This window comes from Lepidochelys olivacea (genome assembly GCF_965140295.1).
Source record: "Lepidochelys olivacea isolate rLepOli2 genome assembly, chromosome: 4".
Lineage (NCBI taxonomy): Eukaryota > Metazoa > Chordata > Testudines > Cheloniidae > Lepidochelys > Lepidochelys olivacea.
This window is the reverse complement of record NC_140414.1, coordinates 32,713,888-32,735,303: the sequence shown is the minus strand read 5'-3', so window position 1 is coordinate 32,735,303 and position 21,416 is coordinate 32,713,888. Positions and strand designations below refer to the sequence as shown.

General features: G+C 43.5%; 1 protein-coding gene across 2 annotated transcripts in view; it reads left to right on the top strand.

The window, feature by feature from the left end:
- Window positions 1-21,416, top strand: part of STPG2 (sperm tail PG-rich repeat containing 2) — a 410,524-nt gene that overhangs the window by 22,061 nt on the left and 367,047 nt on the right. For both annotated transcript variants that reach the window (XM_084625502.1, XM_084625501.1), the window contains exons 6-7: window positions 8,856-8,971; window positions 18,484-18,595. In XM_084625502.1, the coding sequence (XP_084481628.1) occupies window positions 8,856-8,971; window positions 18,484-18,595 (228 nt within the window). The remainder of the gene's footprint in view (window positions 1-8,855; window positions 8,972-18,483; window positions 18,596-21,416) is intronic.

Sequence of the window (21,416 nt, the reverse complement as noted above, 5' to 3'; positions counted from 1 at the left end):
GTAGTTGAAGGAGTGCGCATGTTTTCAGGTAGATGAGAGTAACAGCATTCTCTGATGGTGTTGTAAGCATATGCATTATGAGTCTGACACATGAAGAAAAGGGCCAGTATAATAATGTGTCTGTATAATAATGCCTGGATCTGTAATTTTCACTCCATGCATCTGAAGAAGTGGGTTTTTTATCCACAAAAGCTTATGCCCAAATAAATCTGTTAGACTTTAAGGTGCCACCGGACTCCTCGTTGTTTTTGTGGATACAGACTAACAGGGCTACCCCCTGATACTATGACGGATTGAGAAATAGAACCCAGCTGTTCTAGGTCATAGTCCAGTGTCTGAAACACAATACTTCTTGCAACCCTCTGCCTCAGTCACTCTCCGCCCTTTGAACTGGATAAAGCAGAGGTCATGTAGAAAAGTATGTGATCCTGTAACTAAAGACTGTACCATAATGCATACACTCAGAAGGTTGCAAGGAAGACCCTAATTCTGCTAACTTTTTTGAAGGTATGATTTTGCAACTTTAATCTTTTTCATGTAGTTTTTACATGTCATTTACTATATTTTTTGAAAAGCAAGCTGAAAACCCCCCCTCTCATTCCATCATGGAATAATAATGACTTACTCATGGGTCATCAGCAAGGTTTGAATCCAGGATCTCAAGATTCACAGGACAGATCTCTACCACTTATGAGAGTAACTGATAGAGGATAACAGCCTAATACTGCTATGTGGACCAGTCATTAGAGGGAAGCCTGTGACTTACACAACTATTTTCTAGACATCAGAAGAATGTTGGGAATCAGGATTCCTTGGTTAGATTCCTGGTTCTGGAAGGGAGTGTGATCTAGTAGTTTCAGACAGCACAGCCAAGCATACAGATTTGTAATATTCATTCTCAAATGCAGTGTCACTTAAACGGATGGGACTTAGAGCCATATTGAAGACAGGGTTCTAGTCCCGGGATGCTAGAAGTATTCTTGTACAAGCTATGCCATGTCCCCTTTCTGTAAAATGAGGAGAACATTTACCTACCTTTTAAATCTGAGGCCTTGCTCAATAGTACGTTTACATAATTATGAACACCAGTCACTGAAAGTGCTTGGCTGAAGTCAAGAAAAGATTCCTTCCCCTACGCCAGAGGGAAGAGGATGCTGTTGTGCATGTGTCCTATCTGAAGTTCCAGCTCTGTGCCTACTACAAAGAAACCCAAGTGGGACATGGGAGCATACTTGATGCATGAGCATGCAGGTGTTCTCTGGGGCTGGGGCATGCATAGTGCAGATAGAACGTCTGAAAATTCTAGCAGCAAACCTCTAAAAACCATTTACTCATAAATGAAGATGATGATTTTCAGAGGCTTATAAGTCAAGAAGTTCTGGGTGGATTTTCTTGGGGAAAGCAAAAGGCGCCTTTCTGATTCCAGGACTGACTTCCTCTTGATGCTCAAGTCCCTATTCCAAACCGTGGAAGAATTAGAGCTCTTCAAAGAAATGGAAAGATTTTTCAATATTGGGAAAGCTACCTTTTTTTCTCTAAATTTGTTCTTAAAAATTGCTGAACTGTTTTTGCCAAAAGTTTAAAAAACTCAAAGACCAGGCATGGGAACTGTCAGCCTGAATGATTGTTTAGCACTTTTTTAAGCAGCTGAAAATGGGCTTATGTCACTCTTGACTAGAGGCACTGCTACCGTATCTGCCTAATATACCATCTTTTCCACTTTAACCTAATTTATCTGTCTTGTATACCAATAATGTGTATCCAAGGATCACTATCCCATCATGTTTCTGAGAAGGCAGTTATGTTCATTCTGGTTCCAGTTTTAAGTGTCTGGAATTGTTGTAAAAAACTTTATATTTTTTGTTTGGGATTTTCAAAGGCACTTTAGGATCAGGTGTCCAACTCCCATTGAATTTCATGCCAAACTTTTTCAAACCCCTTTATAAATCGCAGCTTTTGTTCCTAACAGTTATTTCTTAATGTTTGTCCTTTTAAATGTTTGACATGAAATTGGGTGAAATTCAGGGGTCTTGACTGAGTTTTACTTCAAATATTTGGATACATCTGAATGCAAAACTCAGGTGTTAACAACCCAAACCAAATAAAAGGTTTGCACAAACACCCTGTGAACCAAAGTTGGTGAGTTTTACACCGCTGTACATATTTTCTCCAGCTATTTAAGACTCATGACCTATGCGTAAATTTATGTAACCAGTCACCTGGCACAAATGTGAAATTGGAGCATGACATGAATGGATAGTGGGGCAGAATGATGTGACATGAAGATGAAATTTCAGTTGTTTGACAGCCTTTCATTAAGGGACCTGTCTCTTCTGGTCTACGTTATCTAAAGTCCACTGAGTGTTATATGGGGATTTGTTTTGCTGTGGGTGGGTGTTTTGTTTTGGTTGGTGTTTCCCAGACTAACAAGACTTAGGTGAGAAGGCTATGACAGACACAGAGGCAGCAGTGGTAGTGACCCAAGTACTGGAAGACACTATGAAGATGACTGGATGGAGAAGCTGTGGCATGTACATATCCTGGAGGGGGTACCTGTACAGAATTTCGTCTGCATGAAATGCCGCCTGATAGAGCTGATGGAAGAGAAGATCCTAGGATTGGAGATGCAGGTGGAGACTCTGGTTGAGTTTAGAAGGGGGTTCGAGCGGATGATGGAGCAAAGACTTGAGGAGGCTGAAGGTAAAAGCTCATACTTGCAGATGGAAGCAGGACCAAAGAACTCTGAGGGGATACTGCTGGGTGAGGAAAGTGGACAGTGGAAGCATCTGACTAGGAGAACCAGGCAGAGAAAAAGATGGGGCAGTGAAGGAGAAATAGAGTTCAGGAACAGGTTTGCAGAGTTGGAAAATGAAGAAGGGGCACAGCAGGTGGTCACTGAAGGTGAGAGGGCAAGGAAAAATAGAAGAGCAGATAGTCCTATTGGAAGAGGGCAAGCGTCAATGGAGATAACAACATCAAATAGGAGCCCCAGGAGGATACAGGATGGGATGCAGAGGATTTGCAAGGGACAATATGAATCAAGAGGACTTGTGGCCAGATGGAACAGGGGATAGACTGGAGAATCGCACCATTGCCAGGAAAAGGCAGGTCCATGTGATTGAGGACTCATTACTGAGAAAAATAGACAGGCCTGTAACAAGAGCTGACCCAGAGAACAGAAGGGTGTGCTATCTGCTGGGTGCTAAGATACGGGATGTGGACCTGAGGCTGAAGAGAATCCTAACGGGAGCAGGAAAGAATCCATTGATTATCCTTCATGTGGGAACAAATGATACGGCTAGATTCTCGCTGGGACATATCAAGGGAGACTATGCCAGGTTGGGAAAGATGCTAAAGGAAATTGAGGCACAGGTGATCTTCAGTGGGATTCTGCTTGTTCCTAGGGAAGGGCAACAAAGGTGTGACAAGATTATGATAATCAACAGATGGCTCAGGCAGTCATGCTACAAGGAGGGCTTTGGGATGTATGGCCCCTGGGAAGCATTCATAGACAGAGGACTATTCTCTCGGGATGGACATCACCTGAGTAAGGAGGGAAATAGATTTCTAGGATGGAGGATGGCACAACTGATCAAGAGAGTTTTAAACTAGGAATTCGGGGGAGATGTCCAGGTAATCTCCACGCCAGTTGTGCTCTTTGAGAGGGAAGAAAACGAAGTAAGAAAGGATACAGCCGGGGGTAGCAGAATGGACATAGGGCAGAAGGGCAGTGTACATAGCAATCTAACAGGTAATATTGGCGGTAGAATGTCTGTGCCTAATTGGGTAAAGAATGTGAGCGAAGCCAAACAGCAAAAATTAAGATGTTTGTACACTAATGCGAGGAGCCTAGGTAACAAAATGGAGGAACTAGAGCTACTGGTGTAGGAAGTGAAACCAGATATGATAGGGATAACAGAAACATGGTGGATTAGTAGTCATGACTGGAGTACAGGTATTGAAGGGTATGGTGCTATTTAGGAAAGACAGAAATAAAGGCAAAGGTAGTGGAGTAGCATCGTATATCAATGATGAGGTAGACTGTAAAGAAATAAGAAGTGATGGACTGGATAAGACAGAGTCTGTCTGGGCAAAAACCACACTGGGGAAAAAAGCTATGAGAGCCTGCCCTGGGATAGTGCTTGGGGTGTGCTATGGATCGCCAGGATCCGATGTGGATATGGATAGAGATCTCTTTAATGTTTTTAAAGAAGTAAATACTAATGGGAATTGTGTGATCATGGGAGACTTTAACTTCCCAGATATAGACTGGAGGACAAGTGCTAGTAATAATAATAGGGCTCAGATTTTCCTGGATACGATAGCTGATGGATTCCTTCACCAAGTAGTTGCTGAACTGACAAGAGAGGATGCCATTTTAGATTTGGTTTTGGTGAGCAGTGAGGCCCTCATAGAAGAAGTGATTGTAGAGGACAACCTTGGTTCGAGCAATCATGAGCTAATTCAGTTCAAACTAAATGGAAGGATAAACAAAAATAGATCTGTGACTAGGGTTTTTGATTTCAAAAAGGCTAATTTTAAAAAATTAAGGAAATTAGTTAGGGAAGTGGATTGGATTGAAAAACTTGTGGATCTAAAGGCGGAGGAAGCCTGGAATTACTTCAAATCAAAGTTGCAGAAATTATCAGAAGCCTGCATCCCAAGAAAGGGAAAAAAAATCATAGGCGAGTTGTAGACCAAGCTGGATGAGCAAGCATCTCAGAGAGGTGACTAAGAAAAAGCAGAAAGCCTACAAGGAGTGGAAGATGGGAGGGATTAGCAAGGAAAGCTACCTCACTGAAGTCAGAACATGTAGGGATAAAGTGAGAAAGGCCAAAAGCCATTGTGACAAAGCTCTGTCCTTGCCTCCGTGGGTCCCACGTTTCCTGGCGGATTTCGCTAGCCTCAGAGGCTCACCGTGACCTTGCGCGTAACCCTTCTCTCTCTAGAGACAAGGGTCACAGTCTACTGAGCCATTTTCATCATAAGCCAGCGAGGGAGATAAGGAGAAGTTATCCTTCCTTGCACAGTCTCTGTTGTCTCCCAGTCTCAGTGATTAATCAGGGGGCAAAGGTGGTGGTGGGGAGCCTGGGCCCACCTTCTACTCCGGGCTCCAGTCCAGGGACCCTAATAGTATCAGCTATGGTAGCTGACCTTTTAGAAACATGACATGTACAATTCCCTGGGCTACTTCCCTCACAGCAGCCCTCACTTCCTCAAGCTCCGCTTCACCCTTACCTCAGGGCCTCCTTCCTTGTGCCTGATATGGTGTGTACTACTCAACCTCTCCAACAGCACAACTTCCTCCCACAGCTCCTGACATGCACAGCCACGTGACTAAGTGGGAGGCTTTTAACTAGTTTCAGCCAGCCCCTGTTTGGCTTCAGGTGTCCCAATCAACCTAGCCTTTTCCCTACCTTCTGGAAAGTTCTCAATTGGCCCCAGGTGTCTTAACTGACCTGGAGCAGCTGCCATTTCACTTATCCTGGTACCAGGGATTTGTTTAGCCTGGAGCTAATATATCTATCTCCCACTACTTTTCTATAGCCATCTGGCCTTGCCCCATCACACCATGTAGAGTTGGATCTTGCAAAGGGAATTAAAAGCAACAGTAAAAGGTTTTATAGCCATATAAATAAGAAGAGAACAAAGAAAGAAGAAGTGGGACTGCTTAACAATGAGGATGGAGTGGAGGTTAAGGATAATCTAGGCATGGCTCAATATCTAAACAAATACTTTGCCTCAGTCTTTAACGAGGCTAATGAGGAGCTTAGGGATAATGGTAGGACGACAAATGGGAATGAGGATATGGAGGTAGATATTACCACATCCGAGGTAGAAGCCAAACTCGAACAGCTTAATGGGACTAAATCAGGAGTCCCGGATAATCTTCATCCAAGAATATTAAAGGAACTGGCACATGAAATTGCAAGCCCGTTAGGAAGAATTTTTAATGAATCTGTAAACTCAGGAGTTGTAACGTATGACTGGAGAATTGCTAATATAGTTCCTATTTTTAAGAAAGGTAAAAAAAGCGACCTGGGTAACTACAGGCCTGTTAGTTTGATATCTGTAGTATGCAAGGTCTTGGAAAAAATTTTGAAGGAGTAAGTAGTTAAGGACATTGAGGTCAATGGTAATTGGGACAAAATACAACATGGTTTTACAAAAGGTAGATCGTATCAAACCAACCTGATCTCCTTTGAGAAGGTAACAGATTTTTTAGACAAAGGGAACACAGTAGATCTAAATTACCTCGATTTCAGTAAGGCATTTGATATGGTTCCACATGGAGAATTATTAGCTAAATTGGAAAAGATGGGGGTCAATATGAAAATTGAAAAGTGGATAAGGAACTGGTTAAAGGGGAGACTACAGCGGGTCACACTGAAAGGTGAACAGTCAGGCTGGAAGGAGGTTCCTAGTGGAGTTCCTCAAGGATTGGTTTTGGGACCAATCTTATTTAATCTTTTTATTACTGACCTTGGCACAAAAAGCAGGAGTGTGCTAATAAAGTTTGCGGACGACACAAAGCTGGGAGGTATTGCCAATACAGAGAAGGACCAGGATATCATACAGGAAGATCTGGATGACCTTGTAAACTGGAGTAATAGTAATAGGATGAAATTTAATAGTGAAAAGTGCGAGGTCATGCATTTAGGGATTAATAACAAGAATTTTAGTTATAAGCTGGGGACGCATCAATTAGAAGTAACGGAGGAGGAGAAGGACCTTGGAGTATTGATTGATCATAGGATGACTATGAGCTGCCAATGTGATATGGCCGTGAAAAAAGCTAATGTGGTCTTGGGGTGCATCAGGCAAGGTATTTCCAGTAGAGATAAGGAGGTTTTAGTACCGTTATACAAGGCACTGGTGAGACCTCACCTGGAATACTGTGTGCAGTTCTGGTCTCCCATGTTTAAGAAGGATGAATTCAAACTAGAACAGGTACAGAGAAGGGCTACTAGGATGATCCGAGGAATGGAAAACCTGTCTTATGAAAGGCGGACTCAATGACTTGTTTAGCCTAACAAAAAGAAGGCTGAGAGGAGATATGATTGCTATCTATAAATATATCAGAGGGATAAATACCATGGATGGAGAAGAATTATTTAAGCTCAGTACCAATGAGGACACAAGAATAAATGGGTATAAACTAGCCATCAGGAAGTTTAGACTTGAAATTAGATTAAGGTTTCTAACCATCAGAGGAGTGAAGTTCTGGAACAGCCTTCCAAGGCAAGCAGTGGGGGCAAACGACATATCTGGCTTCAAGACAAAGCTTGATAAGTTTATGGGGGAGATGATCTGATGGGATAGCCTAATTTTGGCAATTAATTGATCTTCAACTACTAGCGGTAGATATGCCCAGTGGCTTGTGATGGATGTTAGATGAGGTGGGATCTGAGTTACTACAGAGAATTCTTTTTTGGATTTCTGGCTGGTGAATCTTGCCCACATGCTCAGGGTTTAGCTGATCGCCATATTTGGGGTCAGGAAGGAATTTTCCTCCCGGGCAGATTGGCAGAGGCCCTGGGGGTTTTTCGCCTTCCTCTGCAGCGTGGAGCACGGGTCACTTGCTGGAGGATTCTCTGCACCTTGAAGTCTTTAAATCACGATTTGAGGACTTCAATAGCTCAGACATAAGTTAAGGGTTTGTTACAGGGGTTGGTGGGTGAGATTCTGTGACCTGCGTTGTGCAGGAGGTCATACTAGATGATCATAATGGTCCCTTCTGACCTTAAAGTCTATGATTCTATGCATTTGACTGCTAGAGTGATGAGTGTGTGGCTGCCATAAACATGGTATAATTGGACAGATAATGGATGAGTGGCATGGAGGGGCTAAAGGTTATTACTTGATGCAGAATGCTGCATCTAAGTTTTGGCATATTTGTCCTTTTTGTATTTTGTGTTATATGGGGTTATTAGTCCATATATTTTGGAGGGGAACTGCTAATGGGCACCTGCTTTTTCACATCAATTATGGGTGTGTCTCTGAGAAAGCTACAGACTGTTTACCTGATGTGACAAGGTCTGACTAGGGAACTATTCTGTATGTGAAAGCTAAAATGAGGGCACTAACTTTAGTAAATACAGAAATACGTATGGTCATTTTAGGAGAGATGTGAATTAAGAAATACTACTTGAAGATTTATCTATGTGCACTAGAGCACATAGGGAAACTGAATTTTGGTTCCTCAGAAATGTTTTTCTCCCAATTTGGGGTGAAAAGCCAAAATCTCAAAGATGATCATGGTACTGAGATTCCACAACATTCCACCAAAACATGAACTGTGCAAACTGGGATTTCTGGCTGCCCCCCAAATGAGAGTCTGGTCAGTTTCATACCAGCTATTAAGGATTGAAACTGATAGGAATTATGTCAAATTCAGTCCTCACTTCTGCAGTCTCCAGCTCCATGGCAGTCAGCCTGGTAGCCTGCTGGGCATCCAGGGAGCCTGGGAAGCTTTGGGTCCTTAGTAGCCCACCTGGTGAGCTGAAGGGGAGCTGGCGCTCCCAAGCTGTGAGGCTTCTGGTTTAGCAGGGTGCTGAGAAGCCAGGTGGGCAAGCAGGCAGGAAACGTCCGTGGGGTCCATCAGAAGTTTGGTTGTAATGGAACTGCTTCCACAAAATGTTTGTTTTTGATAAGTTGGCAGATTTATACAAAAACAAGTTTTTCTGGAATTTTTATGATCAGCTCTGATGTACACAAACCAAGATGCAGTGTAATAACCCTTGAATCACACTTGGGAAACAGATCTGTCTATATTTTTAAGTTATGTATGTCAGAGACCTGGGGTAGAAAATTTGGCTCACAATCTGTAAAATGTCTTTATCTTTATTTTTCAGAATGGTACTTATTCTGCCATGAAGTATAAAGGAGTACATTTTGGTAATTTAACAGGAAAACGTAGTGAATTTAAGGCTCAAGCAGGGCCTGGACCTGGGGAGTATGATATAACTCAGTAAGTAACAATATGCCATTTTTATTTATGTCTATTAATTTCAAAAAGAGGTAGTTTTCAAATTAATTTCAATGACATAATTATTTAATTTGACTTGTATTATACAAAAGAATTGGTTATCCATCCCAAGCCAGTAATTACTGAGAATTGAAGGGCACAGTTTAAAGTATGGAAATGCACAGTTAAGATTGCCAAACAATGCCACATACCCAGACAATTCCACTTATTTACTTCGGAACGTCACATTAAGAATGATCTATGTTGTTTATTGTCTAGGAACAATGAAAATAAAATTTAAAAAGTTTGTTTTAGTGACAAGCAGGATAGTCAGTGATTGCAAAAGTATAAACTTCCTTCAGAAACTCTTGTGTGCTATGACTAAAAGTTGAATTCTAAACAATAGGAAATGTGCACACCATAGAACAATGGATGAGAAATATATTACAGTGATACTCATGCCTGGCTAGTGTAATATGTCAGTAGCCATGTTCAGAGCAGGGTAAAGATTCTTTCAGTCTTACTCCACTTATTAGCTTGTCACTAACTTCCTAATCTGCTATATAAGGAACCCTGTTCTTTAAATTTATTATGATATTTAAAAAATGAATTTGTGCCTGCTCCTTTACTGTGTTGTGACTGAGAAACTGCTTAAGTCCTTTATCTCCTGGCATATGAAAAAGAAAGTTTGTACATTAGCCCTTAATTTAAAAATGACTTTCAATGGTATTTAGGTGCCTAACCTGCATAGGCACTTCTGTAAATCCCATTTGGTGCCTATATGCTTCTTTAGATATCTAAATACATTTGTAAATCTGGCCCTAAGTGCCTAAATCAATTTTGAAAATGGGACTAAGTATATGTCTATGCTACAGGGGCACAGCTATGGTGTTGCAGCTCTACCACAGTACCACTCTAGTGCAGACGCTTCCTACATTAATGGAAGGGACTTTCCATCAGTGTAGTTAATTCTCTTCTCTGAGGGGCTGTAACTAGGTCACTGGAAGAATTAATCTGCTGATGTAGCTATGTCTACACCAGAAATTAAGTGGACCGAAGTACATTGCACAGAGTGTAGACCATGCTGTAGGCTCCTAAGTCTCTTAGCCCTGGTGTCCACTACAAGTTTAGGTCGAATTTAGCAGCGTTAGAGCAATGTAACTCTGCACCCATCCACACAACGAAGCCATTTTTGTCGACTTAAAGGGCTCTTAAAATCGATTTCTGTACTCCTCCCTGACGAGGGGTTTAGTGCTGAAATCAACATCACCGGGTCGAATTTGGGGTAGTGTGGACGCAATTCAACAGTTTTGGCCTCCGATATTGCTCCATTGTGACTGCTCTGGACAGCACTTCCAACTCAGATGCACTAGCCAGGTACACAGGAAAAACACCAGGAACTTTTGAATTTCATTTCCTGTTTGGCCAGTGTGGTGAGCTCATCAGCAGAGGTGACCATGCAGTCCCAGAATCATAAAAGAGCTCCAGCATGGACCCAACAGGAGGTACTGGATCTGATTGCTGTATGGGGAGATGAATCCATGCTATCAGAACTCCGTTCCAAAAGAGGTTATATTTGAAAAAATCTCCAAGGGCATGATGGATAGAGGCTATAGCAGGGACCTGCAGCAGTGCCGCATGAAAATTAAGGAGCTTAGGCAAGCCTACCAAAGAGGCAAACGGCTGCTCTGGGTCAGAGTCCCAGACATGCCACTTCTATAATGAGCTGCATGCAATTCTCGGGGGTTCCTCTACCACTACCCCACCCCTGTCCATGGACACCTGCAAGGGGGGATGAGGATTTTGGGGTGAGGAAGATGAGGAGGAGGAGGAGGAGGAGTATAGTGCACAACAGGCAAGTGGAGAAACCATTCTCCCTGACAGCCAGGAACTGTTTATCACCCTGGAGCCAATACCCTCCCAAGGCTGGCTTCCAGACCATAAAGCTGGAGAAGGCACCTCTGGTGAGTGTACCTTTGTAAATATAATACATGGTTTAAAAACAAGCATGTTTAATGATTAATTTGCCCTGAAGACTTGGGATGCATTCGCGGCCAGTACAGCTACTGGAAAAGTCTGTTAATGTGTCTGGGAATGGAGCAGAAATCCTCCAGGGACATTATTAAGGGGACATTCAGAGGTACTGTTCCTGCTGGGCTGTTTGCCTGTGGCTGAAAAGAAATCATCCCCACTTTTAGCCACACGGTGTTGGGGGAAGCCTGTTCATGCTGAACTATTCGTGTTTGGCTGCTAGGGATCTTCCCTGATACTAGTCACGTGGTGGGAGGAGGGGTGAAGCTATCATCCCAGAGAATTGGGTGTGTGTGTGTGAGGGGGTTAGTTGGGTTTGTGCTGCACATTAACCCGAAAACCGTAGCTCCTCCTTTTAAATGGCCAACCCAACGGGTGCTTGGTATGGGAAAGGAGGGCGCTGCTGTTTGAAACCATTCCCACATGTTGTGAAGATTGAAGAAGCCAAAAGACTGTGGCTTACCATGGCTGCCTGCAAGCTGAATTTGGTTGCCTGGCCCTGTGTGTGTGATCTCTCACACTAAACTGGCAGGCCCTCAATATAAGAGGCAAAATGCGAACTTGTACTGAAAGCACATGTGCTATGTAATGTTAACAGCTTGGTTCACCATGAAAGGGTCCACCCGTTGTTCTCTAAAATGTGTCTTTTTAAATTTAATAAGATGATGTTAAAGTAAAAAGAAAACGGTACAGAGTTTAAGCATAGAAGTTTCTGGTTATCAGGGAATAAGGTACAGATTATCAAGGGGTGCGAAATTCAGTTTAGGAACGGATGGCGTAAGGAATACATAATCGGCAATCTCCCCGATTGGGGGTAAAAGTTTAACGGGTCAAAGTACAGACATTGAGATATGGGGGTATGTTGTTCATATAATGACTATGTTCAGGTGTGGAGTTTAATGAGTGGATACGATGATGAGGATGGATTTACCCTCATTTGGTGGGATTTAATGTTCAGTGAGTTTATGGTTCCAGTTCATATGGTCCAATGGAAAAAGTCTCTCAGTCCCTTTCTCATAGTTGATGCACGCTGTCGTACTGGCTCACACCTCCTGTTACTGTTGGTGGCCGGTGATGTGTTCAATGTAGATGTCCCTGGACCATCGGGTGGTGTCCGAGACCATGAGGTGCTGCATGAGCCGTGCGTAGCATTGACTGATCCCACAGGTCCGCAGCACATGCTCGTTGCAGGGGTCCCAAGCGCCCAGGGCTCCGACAATTAGGGCTTCCATCTGCACGTCGTAGCCCTTCGCTCTCAGGGTGTCGGCCAGGGGGGCGTATTTTTCCAGCTTACGAGCTCGGGCTTTGCGGAAGGCTAGGGTCCTGTTCTCAAAGGAGACCATGACATTGACGAGGATGATCTTTTTTTGGGCCTCGTCGGTGACTACCATGTCAGGTCGCAACTGGCTGTCAGTACCTGGGATGGCGCAGTTCACGGTGACCTCCCCCAGGCGCGGTGCGATGGCTTTCACCAGGCAGTTCTGGATGGCATTGTGGTGCAGCTGCCAGGCTCTGGAGTGGGGCTTGCAGCTGCACAGGAGGTGGGGCAGGGTCTCATTGGAGTAGCCGCACTTCCCACAATGCTTGTCTCGGTTCCCGTGGCGGATGGCTCCGTTGAGCGGGATGCAGTTGAGCCGGGCACGGATGAACTGCCAGTCGGTGAAATGGGTGAAGCCGCCCCTGGTGAGGAAGTTGTTGCTGGCGTCCCACTTGCTGGTCCCACTGCTCGAAGGCTTTACCCTGTTCTGGTTTACGCTTCAGGGTTTCCATGTACAGTGAGTGGATGGCTGCCTTCAGGGTCCACTCCAGCATGCCCCTGGTGCTTGGGGTGATGATGTTGTTGTCGTTGGACCTGATCTGCGGTACCAGGACACCCAGCTCCTGGTGCTCCTCGCACCACTCCCAGCAACAGCCGATGCGCTTCCCCAGATGATGCGTGGCATTGCGAGCGTGGGACCACAGTGAAGCGATGTTGCGTCCATCCCGTCTGAATTTGCCATCCAGGTAACCGCTCAGGAAGGTGGTGGTGTCTTGGTTGGAGGGGGCTCTGCCGATCCGCTTCTTTGTTGCGTCATGGAGGGCATTTGCTGCGATGTTCCTTACTGTCAAGGTTCCTCCCCCACTCTGAACTCTAGGGTACAGATGTGGGGACCTGCACGAAAACCTCCTAAGCTTACTTTCACCAGCTTAGGTTAAAACTTCCCCAAGGTACAAATTAATTTTGTCCTTTGTCCCTGGATCTCCACTGCCACCACCAAACTCTAACTGGGTTTACTGGGAAACGTAGTTTGGACACGTCTTTCCCCCCAAAATCCTCCTAACCCTTGCACCCCACTTCCTGGGGAAGGTTTGGTAAAAATCCTCACCAATTTGCATAGGTGACCACAGACCCAAACCCTTGGATCTGAGAACAATGAAAAAGCATTCAATTTTCTTGCAAGAAGACTTTTAATAGAAGTAAAGAAATCACCTCTGTAAAATCAGGATGGTGGATACCTTACAGGGTAATTAGATTCAAAACATAGATAATCCCTCTAGGCAAAACCTTAAGTTACAAAAAGGACACACAGACAGGAATAGTCATTCTATTCAGCACAGTTCTTTTCTCAGCCATTTAAAGAAATCATAATCTAACACATACCTAGCTAGATTACTTACTAAAGTTCTAAGACTCCATTCCCGGTCTATCCCCAGCAAAAGTAGCACACAGACAGACACAGACCCTTTGTTTCTCTCCCTCCTCCCAGCTTTTGAAAGTATCTTGTCTCCTCATTGGTCATTTTGGTCAGGTGCCAGCGAGGTTACCTTTAGCTTCTTAACCCTTTACAGGTGAGAGGATTTTTCCTCTGGCCAGGATGGATTTTAAAGGGGTTTACCCTTCCCTTTATATTTATGACACTTACAATGGCGTTGGGACACATCAGCAGGCAGAAGGCGTGGGTGATCACCACGATGTGACACAGGTCGCCCATGCAGGCCCATTGGCACCACCATGCCTGTGGCCAATGTAGACCAGCTCATTGCTGGCTCTCTGCGGAAGGAACAGCCACTTCTTCACCAGCTGCCGGACAATCTTGTCTGCCTTGTTGAGGGGTACCTCCGTCACAGCGGATCCCCTTAGGATGAACGAGATGCAGGGGATCAGGAAGGTGTTCAGAGCATTTATCTTCTGTCATGGTGCTAGCAGGGAGGTGTCGATCTTGGCGGCGGAAATGGAAACCCGTCGGCGTGCCGAGGTACTGGTACGCCTGCCCCTTTGCCAGGGGGATGACGGGCTCGCCCTGGATCTGGAACCCTGTCATCTGCACCAAGTCCCTTTTGCTGCCGTCAATGTGGAGAGTTGCACACTTCTTTGCATTGAAGCGGAGCCCCATCCAATTGGCAGCTCGACTGGTGGCATCTAGCATACGTTTGAGGTTCCCTGGGTCATCTGCAGTCAGGACCAGGTCATCCACGTAAGCCAGAATGCTCACCCTCTCACCGTGGAGGTTGAAGCCATCTGTGCCATTGGAGATCGCTCGCAGCAACGGCTCCATGGCGAGGTTAAAGATGATGGGGCTGAGGGGACAGCCCTGCTTAACTCCGCTCCGGATTGGGATCTCGGCGGTTTCCCCTTTGACCGAGCGAATGGTGGTGATGCATCCCTCATACACCTCTCGGATTACACGAAGGAAGTTCTCTGGCACTACTCTCCTTTTTTTTTTCCTCCCGCAGCTGCAAATATTTCAACACTCCCCCTATCATCTCTGTCCCAGAGGCTAGTGAAGATAAGAAGGTGAAAAAAACGCACTCGTGATGAAATGTTCTCTGAGCTCATGCAGTCCTCCCGCACTGAAAGAGCTCAGCAGAATGCGTGGAGGCAAACAATGGCAAAGTCCAGGAAAGCGTTAAATGAATGCGATGAGAGGAGCATGATGAGAGGAGGCAGGATGGAATGCTGAGGCTAATGGGGGAGCAAACTGACATGCTCCGGTGTGTGGTGGAGCTGCAGGAAAGGCAGCAGGAGCACAGACCTCTGCTGCAACCCATGTGTAACCGCCTGCCCTCCTCTCCAAGACGCCCAAGAACGCCCAAGACGTGGGTTGGGGGGTGGGGCTCCAGGCACCCAACCACTCCACCCCAGAGGAGTGCCCAAGCAACAGAAGGCTGGCATTCTATAAGTTTTGAAGTGCAGTGTGGCCTTGTCCTTCCCTCATCCACCACCCCACCCGGTGCTTCTCTCCTCCCCGACCCTTCCTGGGCTACCTTGACAGTTATCCCCCTATTTGTGTGATGAATTAATAAAGAATGCATGATTTTGAAACAACAATGACTTTATTGCCTCTGCAAGTGGTGATCGAAGGGGGGAGGGCAGTTGGCTTACAGGGAAGTAGAGTGAACCAAGGGGGGGTGGGTTTTCATCAAGGAGAAACAAACAGAACTGTCACACTGTAGCCTGGCCAGTCATGAAACTGGTTTTCAAAGCTTCCCTGATATGCAGCACGCCCTGCTGTGCTCTTCTAATTGCCCTGGTGTCTGGCTGCACATAGTCAGCAGCCAGGTGATTTGCCTCAACCTCCCACCCCACCATAAACGTCTCCCCCTTACTCTCACAGATATTGTGGGCGCACAGCAAGCAGCAATAACAATGAGAATATTGGTTTTGCTGAGGTCTAACTGAGTCAGTAAACTGCGCCAGCGCACTTTTAAAGGTCCAAATGCACATTCTAGCACCATTCTGCACTTGCTCAGCGTATAGTTGACTAGCTCCTGACTACTGTCCAGGGAGCCTGTGTATGGCTTCATGAGCCAGGGCATTAAGGGGTAGGCTGGGTCCCCAAGGATAACTATTGGCATTTCATCATCCCCAACAGTTATTTTCTGGTCTGGGAAGTAAGTCCTTTCCTGCAGCTGTTCAAACAGACCAGAGTTCCTGAAGATGCGAGCGTCATGTACCTTTCCCGGCCATCCCACTTCGGTGGTGGTGAAACGTCCCTTGTGATCCACCAGTTCTTGCAGCACCATTGAAAAATACCCCTTGCGGTTTACGTACTGGCTGCCCAGGTGGTCTGGTCCCAAGACAGGGATATGCGTTCTGTCTATTGCCCCACCACAGTTAGGGAATCCCATTGCAGCAAAGCCATCCACTATGACCTGCACATTTCCCAGAGTTACCCTTGATAGCAGCAGTTCAGTGATTGCATTGGCTACTTGGATCACATCAGATTTGCCCGCTCCAAATTGATTCCCGACTGACCAGTAGCTGTCTGGCTTTGCAAGCTTCCAGAGGGCTATCACCACTCGCTTGTGAACTGTGAGGGCTGCTCTCATCTTGGTATTCTTGTGCTTTAGGGCAGGGGAAAGCAAGTCACAAAGTTCCTTGAAAGTGCCCTTACGCATGCGAAAGTTTTGCAGCCACTGGGAATCATCCCAGACCTGCAACGCTATTCAGTCCCACCAGTCTGTGCTTGTTTCCTGGGCCCAGAATCGATGTTCCACGGCATGAGCCTGCCCCATTGCCACCAGGATGTCCAAATTACCGGGGCCCGTACTTTGAGAGAAGTCTGTGTCCATGTCCTCATCACTCTCGTCATTGCGCTGCTGTTGCCTCCTCGCCTGCTTTTGCAGGTTCTGGTTCTGAACATACTGCAGGATAATGCCAAGGTGTTTACAATGCTCATAACTGCCGCTATGATCTGAGCGGGCTCCATGCTTGCCGTGGTATGGCATCTGCAGGAGAGCAGAGTTGCAGCGGAAGCGGTGGCTGACAACGGATGCCACAAGAATAGATATTTATAGAGAACAACGAGAGGATCTGCAAGGTGGATTCAGGAGAGCAGAGTTGTAGCGGAAGCGGTGGAGGATGATGGTTAGCACCGCGCACATTTCCTGAGGAAGAACACACGTACCCGGAAGCCCGTGACAGACAGCATGGAGAAATTCGCTATTGAGACAATAGCAGCGGAGCAGAGTTGCAGAGGAAGTGGTGGATGACTACGGTTAGCAGTCCTACTACACCATCTGCTGAAAGCAGTATGGCATCCGCATGGAAAAAAGGCGTGAAACGATTGTCTGCCATTGCTTTCATGGAGGGAGGGGCAATTGATGACATGTACCCAAATCCACCCACAACAATATTTTTGCCCCATCAGGCATTGGCAGCTTAACCCAGAATTCCAGGCTGCGGGAACTGTGGGATAGCTACCTACAGTGCTCTGCTCCGTAAGTTGACGCTAGCCATGGTAGTGAGGATGCACTCTGCTGACTTAATGTCCTTTGTGTGGACACACACAATCGACTGTGTAAAATCAATTTCTAAAAATCGACTTCTGTAATATCGACCTAATTTCGTAGTGTAGACATACCCTTAGACACTTGATCTTTTTTCTTTTTTAACCCTCTATCTGGTACTTATAGGGCAGAAACTAACCTGAGATATGCATATTCAGTTCACATTGAAGTCAGTCAGTATTTATGGATGGGCTTTGAGGGCAGAATTTGTCTGAGTGGTCTAATGTTTATCTTTTTCTGCAGGTAGGCTTAAGTTTTAATTTTATAAAGAGTGAACTTTAATGCGTGATGGGCTTAAGCATGTACTTCATTGTTTTCTTGAATCGTGGCCTGTGTGTTTAGAATTTTAGAATGTACTTAAAATTAAACCTGTGCTTAAATGATCTGCTGAATAAGGGCCAGGTAATAATATCTGCCATAGAATTTTCAGTTTTAAGACTGATGCTTGATGAAATGGTGAATTGATTAGGAAGTGGTAGAGATTAATATTTACAGCTAATTTTAACATTCCTTAGCTACAGGTTGATTGGTGTTAATCTGCTAGTCAAGTATCTATCATGATTTAATCATTTTCCAGCCTTCTGTAGGCCTCTTGGAATGCCAGGCAAGAGGATGACATTTTAAGTAACCAATAGAAATAATTTTATCTTTTTTAAGTGCCTTTCCTTGAAATCTGTGCCTTTCTATATTTAAATTATAAAGCGGTTCTCTTCTGAGCATTGCTACTATTAAAATACTGAGAGGCTTTTGAATTTTAATGAGTTTGTGCTATAAAGAGGCAGATCTTGTCAGGTTACAGTATTAAATCTCCAGTTAAAGTAAGAACCTTATAAGTCACTTGAGGCTTTGTTTTTCAATGTACATATATCTCATAGGACAGAAACCCTAACTTGTCTGGCCTTTGATTTTTAGCTTTTTCTCCTTTGCATTGTTGTTCGACTCAACCGGTGATAATTACTACATAGTTTTGAATATGAAAAAGTAACAAACCAAAATTAGTGAAATATGATTTGTGTGGGTTCTGCAGGTTTACAGTGTAATTGTACCATATGTTTATACACTCCCATTCGTGAGTAATCCTGGCTTTCATTAAATATTACAAACAGCAGCTGTTTGTTTTATAGTCAAAGGACAAAAGGCTTTCACTATGCGTATTTACATGTTCAGGCATTTAAAACTGAAGACTCATAAATCTCTCTTTAAACTTTCTAAAGGGAAAGTGCACTGCATTATGAGAATGTCAACATCAAAAAGGAAGACAAGAAAAAATATGAACCCTACGTCCCACGGTATCATGAAGTAATAGTATTACAGGAAGAAAAGAAGGTAATGCCAGTTCAGCTATTTACTAGTCTATAACAAATAATTTATTGTGGGATTGAAACCCTGGGATTTGAAGATTGTATAGACAGAATGAACAAAGAGATTGTAATTTATATTGAAATATGAAAGAAGACTTTCTTGATGAAAAATCAGTAGCCTGTTCATTGAGCTTTTAGCTCTCACATTTGATTTCTTCCTTTTGCCTTTTCTTAAAAGTTGCCTTACAGCAGGCAAAATATTTTATTTGAAGGGACACAAGCTTTTTGTTCTTATTGCTAAAAATAATGAAAGGGAAAATATGTTTAAACTGATCTTTTTTGGAATGGTATGGCAAACCTTAAATTAGATGATTAGTAATCATTACTCATCTTAGAAGTCAGCAAGATCCACTAAATATACTTGTACTTTAAAATAAATTTAGAAGGTTAATTAGAAAAATACCTTTTGTTATTCTTTTGGCTTTCTTTGAAATGTTTTTGAAGTTAATACATAGAATTTTGTAAATCTTTTGTTTTGCATTGCAGAATATTTGAGCCCTTAGAGATGCATGTGGAAAGAAAAAAGGAAAGTTGAACTAAAACCAATTATATTAATTTTAACTGTTTATTCTTAGAATCACAGAATTGGAGGGGGCTTTGAGAGGTCAACTAGTCCAGTCCTCTACACTCAAGGCAGAACTAAATATTATCTAGACCATCCCTGACAGGTGTTTGTCCAACCTGCTCTTAAAAGTCTCCAATGATGGAGATTCCACAGAGTCCCTAGACTATTTATTCCAGTGCTTAACCACTCTGACAGGAAGTTTTTCCTAATGTCCAATCTAAACTGCCCTTGCTGCAATTTAAGCCCATTGCTTCTTCTCCTATCCTCAGAGGTTAAGAACAACAATTTTTCTCCCTCCTCCTTGTAACAACCTTTTATGTATTTGAAAACTGTTGTCATGTCCCCTCTCTTTTCCAGACTAAACAATCTTCCCTCATAGGTCATGTTTTCTAGACCTTTAATCATTTCTATTGCTCTTCTCTAGACTTGATGCAATTTGTCCACATCTTTCCTGAAATGTGGTGCCCAGAAGTGGACACAATACTCCAGTTGAGGCCTAATCAGCACCGAGTAGAGTGGAAGAATTACTTCTTGTGTCTTGCTTACTATACGCCTGATAATGCATCCTAGAATGATGTTTGCTTTTTTTTGCCACAGCATTACATTGACTCTCATTTAGCTTGTGATCCAGTATGACCCCCGGATCCCTTTCCACAGTACTCATACCTAGGCAGTCATTTCCCATTTTGTATGTGTGCAACTGATTGTTCCTTCCTAAGTGGAGTACTTTGCATTTGTCCTTATTGAATTTCATCCTGTTTACTTCAGACCATTTCTCCAGTTTGTCCAGATCATTTTGAATTTTAATCCTATCCTCCAAAGCGCTTGCAACCCCTTCCAGCTTCATATAATCTGCACACTTTATAAGTGTACTCTCTATTCCATTGTTTAAATAATTGATGAAGATATTGAACAGAACTGGACCCAGAACTGATCACTGAAAGACCCCACTCGATATGCACTTTCAGCATGACTGTGAACCACTGATAACTGTTCTCTGGGAATGATTTTCCAACCAGTTATGCACTCACCTTATAGTAGCTCCATCTAGGTTGTATTTCCCTTGTTTGTTTATGAGAAGGTCATGTGAGACAGTATCAAAAGCCTTACTAAAGTCAAGATATATCACATCTACCACTTCCCCCTATCCACAAGGCTTGTTACCCTGTTAAAGAAAGCTATCAGATTGGTTGACACGATTTGTTCTTGACAAATCCATGCTGACTCTTATTTATCACCTTATTATCTTCTAGGTGTTTGCAAATTGATTGCTTAATTATTTGCTCCATTATCTTTCCGGGTACAGAAATTAAGCTGACTGATCTGTAATTCCTCGGGTTGTCCTTATTTCCCTTTTTATAGATGGGCACTATATTTGCACTTTTCCAGTTTTTTGGAATGTCTCCCGTCTTCAATGACTTTTCAAAGATAATTGCTAATGGCTCAGATATCTCCTCAGTCAGTTCCTTGAGTATTCTAGGATGAATTTCATCAGGCCCTGGTGATTTGAAGACCTCTAACTTGTCTAAGGAATTTTTGACTTGTTCTTTCCCTATTTTAGACTCTGATCCTACCTTGGTAAAAGTTATTTGCTTTATTTCTAAATTTGCTTACACAGTGTGTTTATGCTTTCAGAGATCATTTTGAAAATTATAAATGCATTTTAGCATTGTGCTCATTTTTGAGTAGATGCATACTTATTAAGGAGACTTGCATATGTACTAGGTGCACCTAAACATTTTCTACTGTTTTTCAAATATTCGACTGGTTTGAGAAAGATTTCCTGTACAGATATAATAGGAAATAGCAATAGAACCAGTGAAAGCTTTCAAATGATAAAAAAAATTGTGTGCTCCCTATAAGTCTACTGATATGACCTAGTTTGTATAAAGAAAAGGAGGACCTGTGGCACCTTAGAGACTAAAAAATTTATCTGAGCATAAGCTTTCGTAAGCTACAGCTCACTTCATCGGATTGTATAGTTTGTATAGTTAGTCTAAGTTTGAGATTAGATTTATCATATATGAGGATAACACATATATACCATAAAGTCATTTTTTCCAGAGCTTTGGAAGAAGCTAGGATAATTGATCCTTATTGTAATCAATTATAACTATCCAGAACTGCGTTCTTTAGTGAAGCAAAACTCCCCTGGCAGACGTGCCAACCCTGTTTTTTTCTCCTTAAACTGTCAGTTTTCACTACCTTTGCACATATGTGG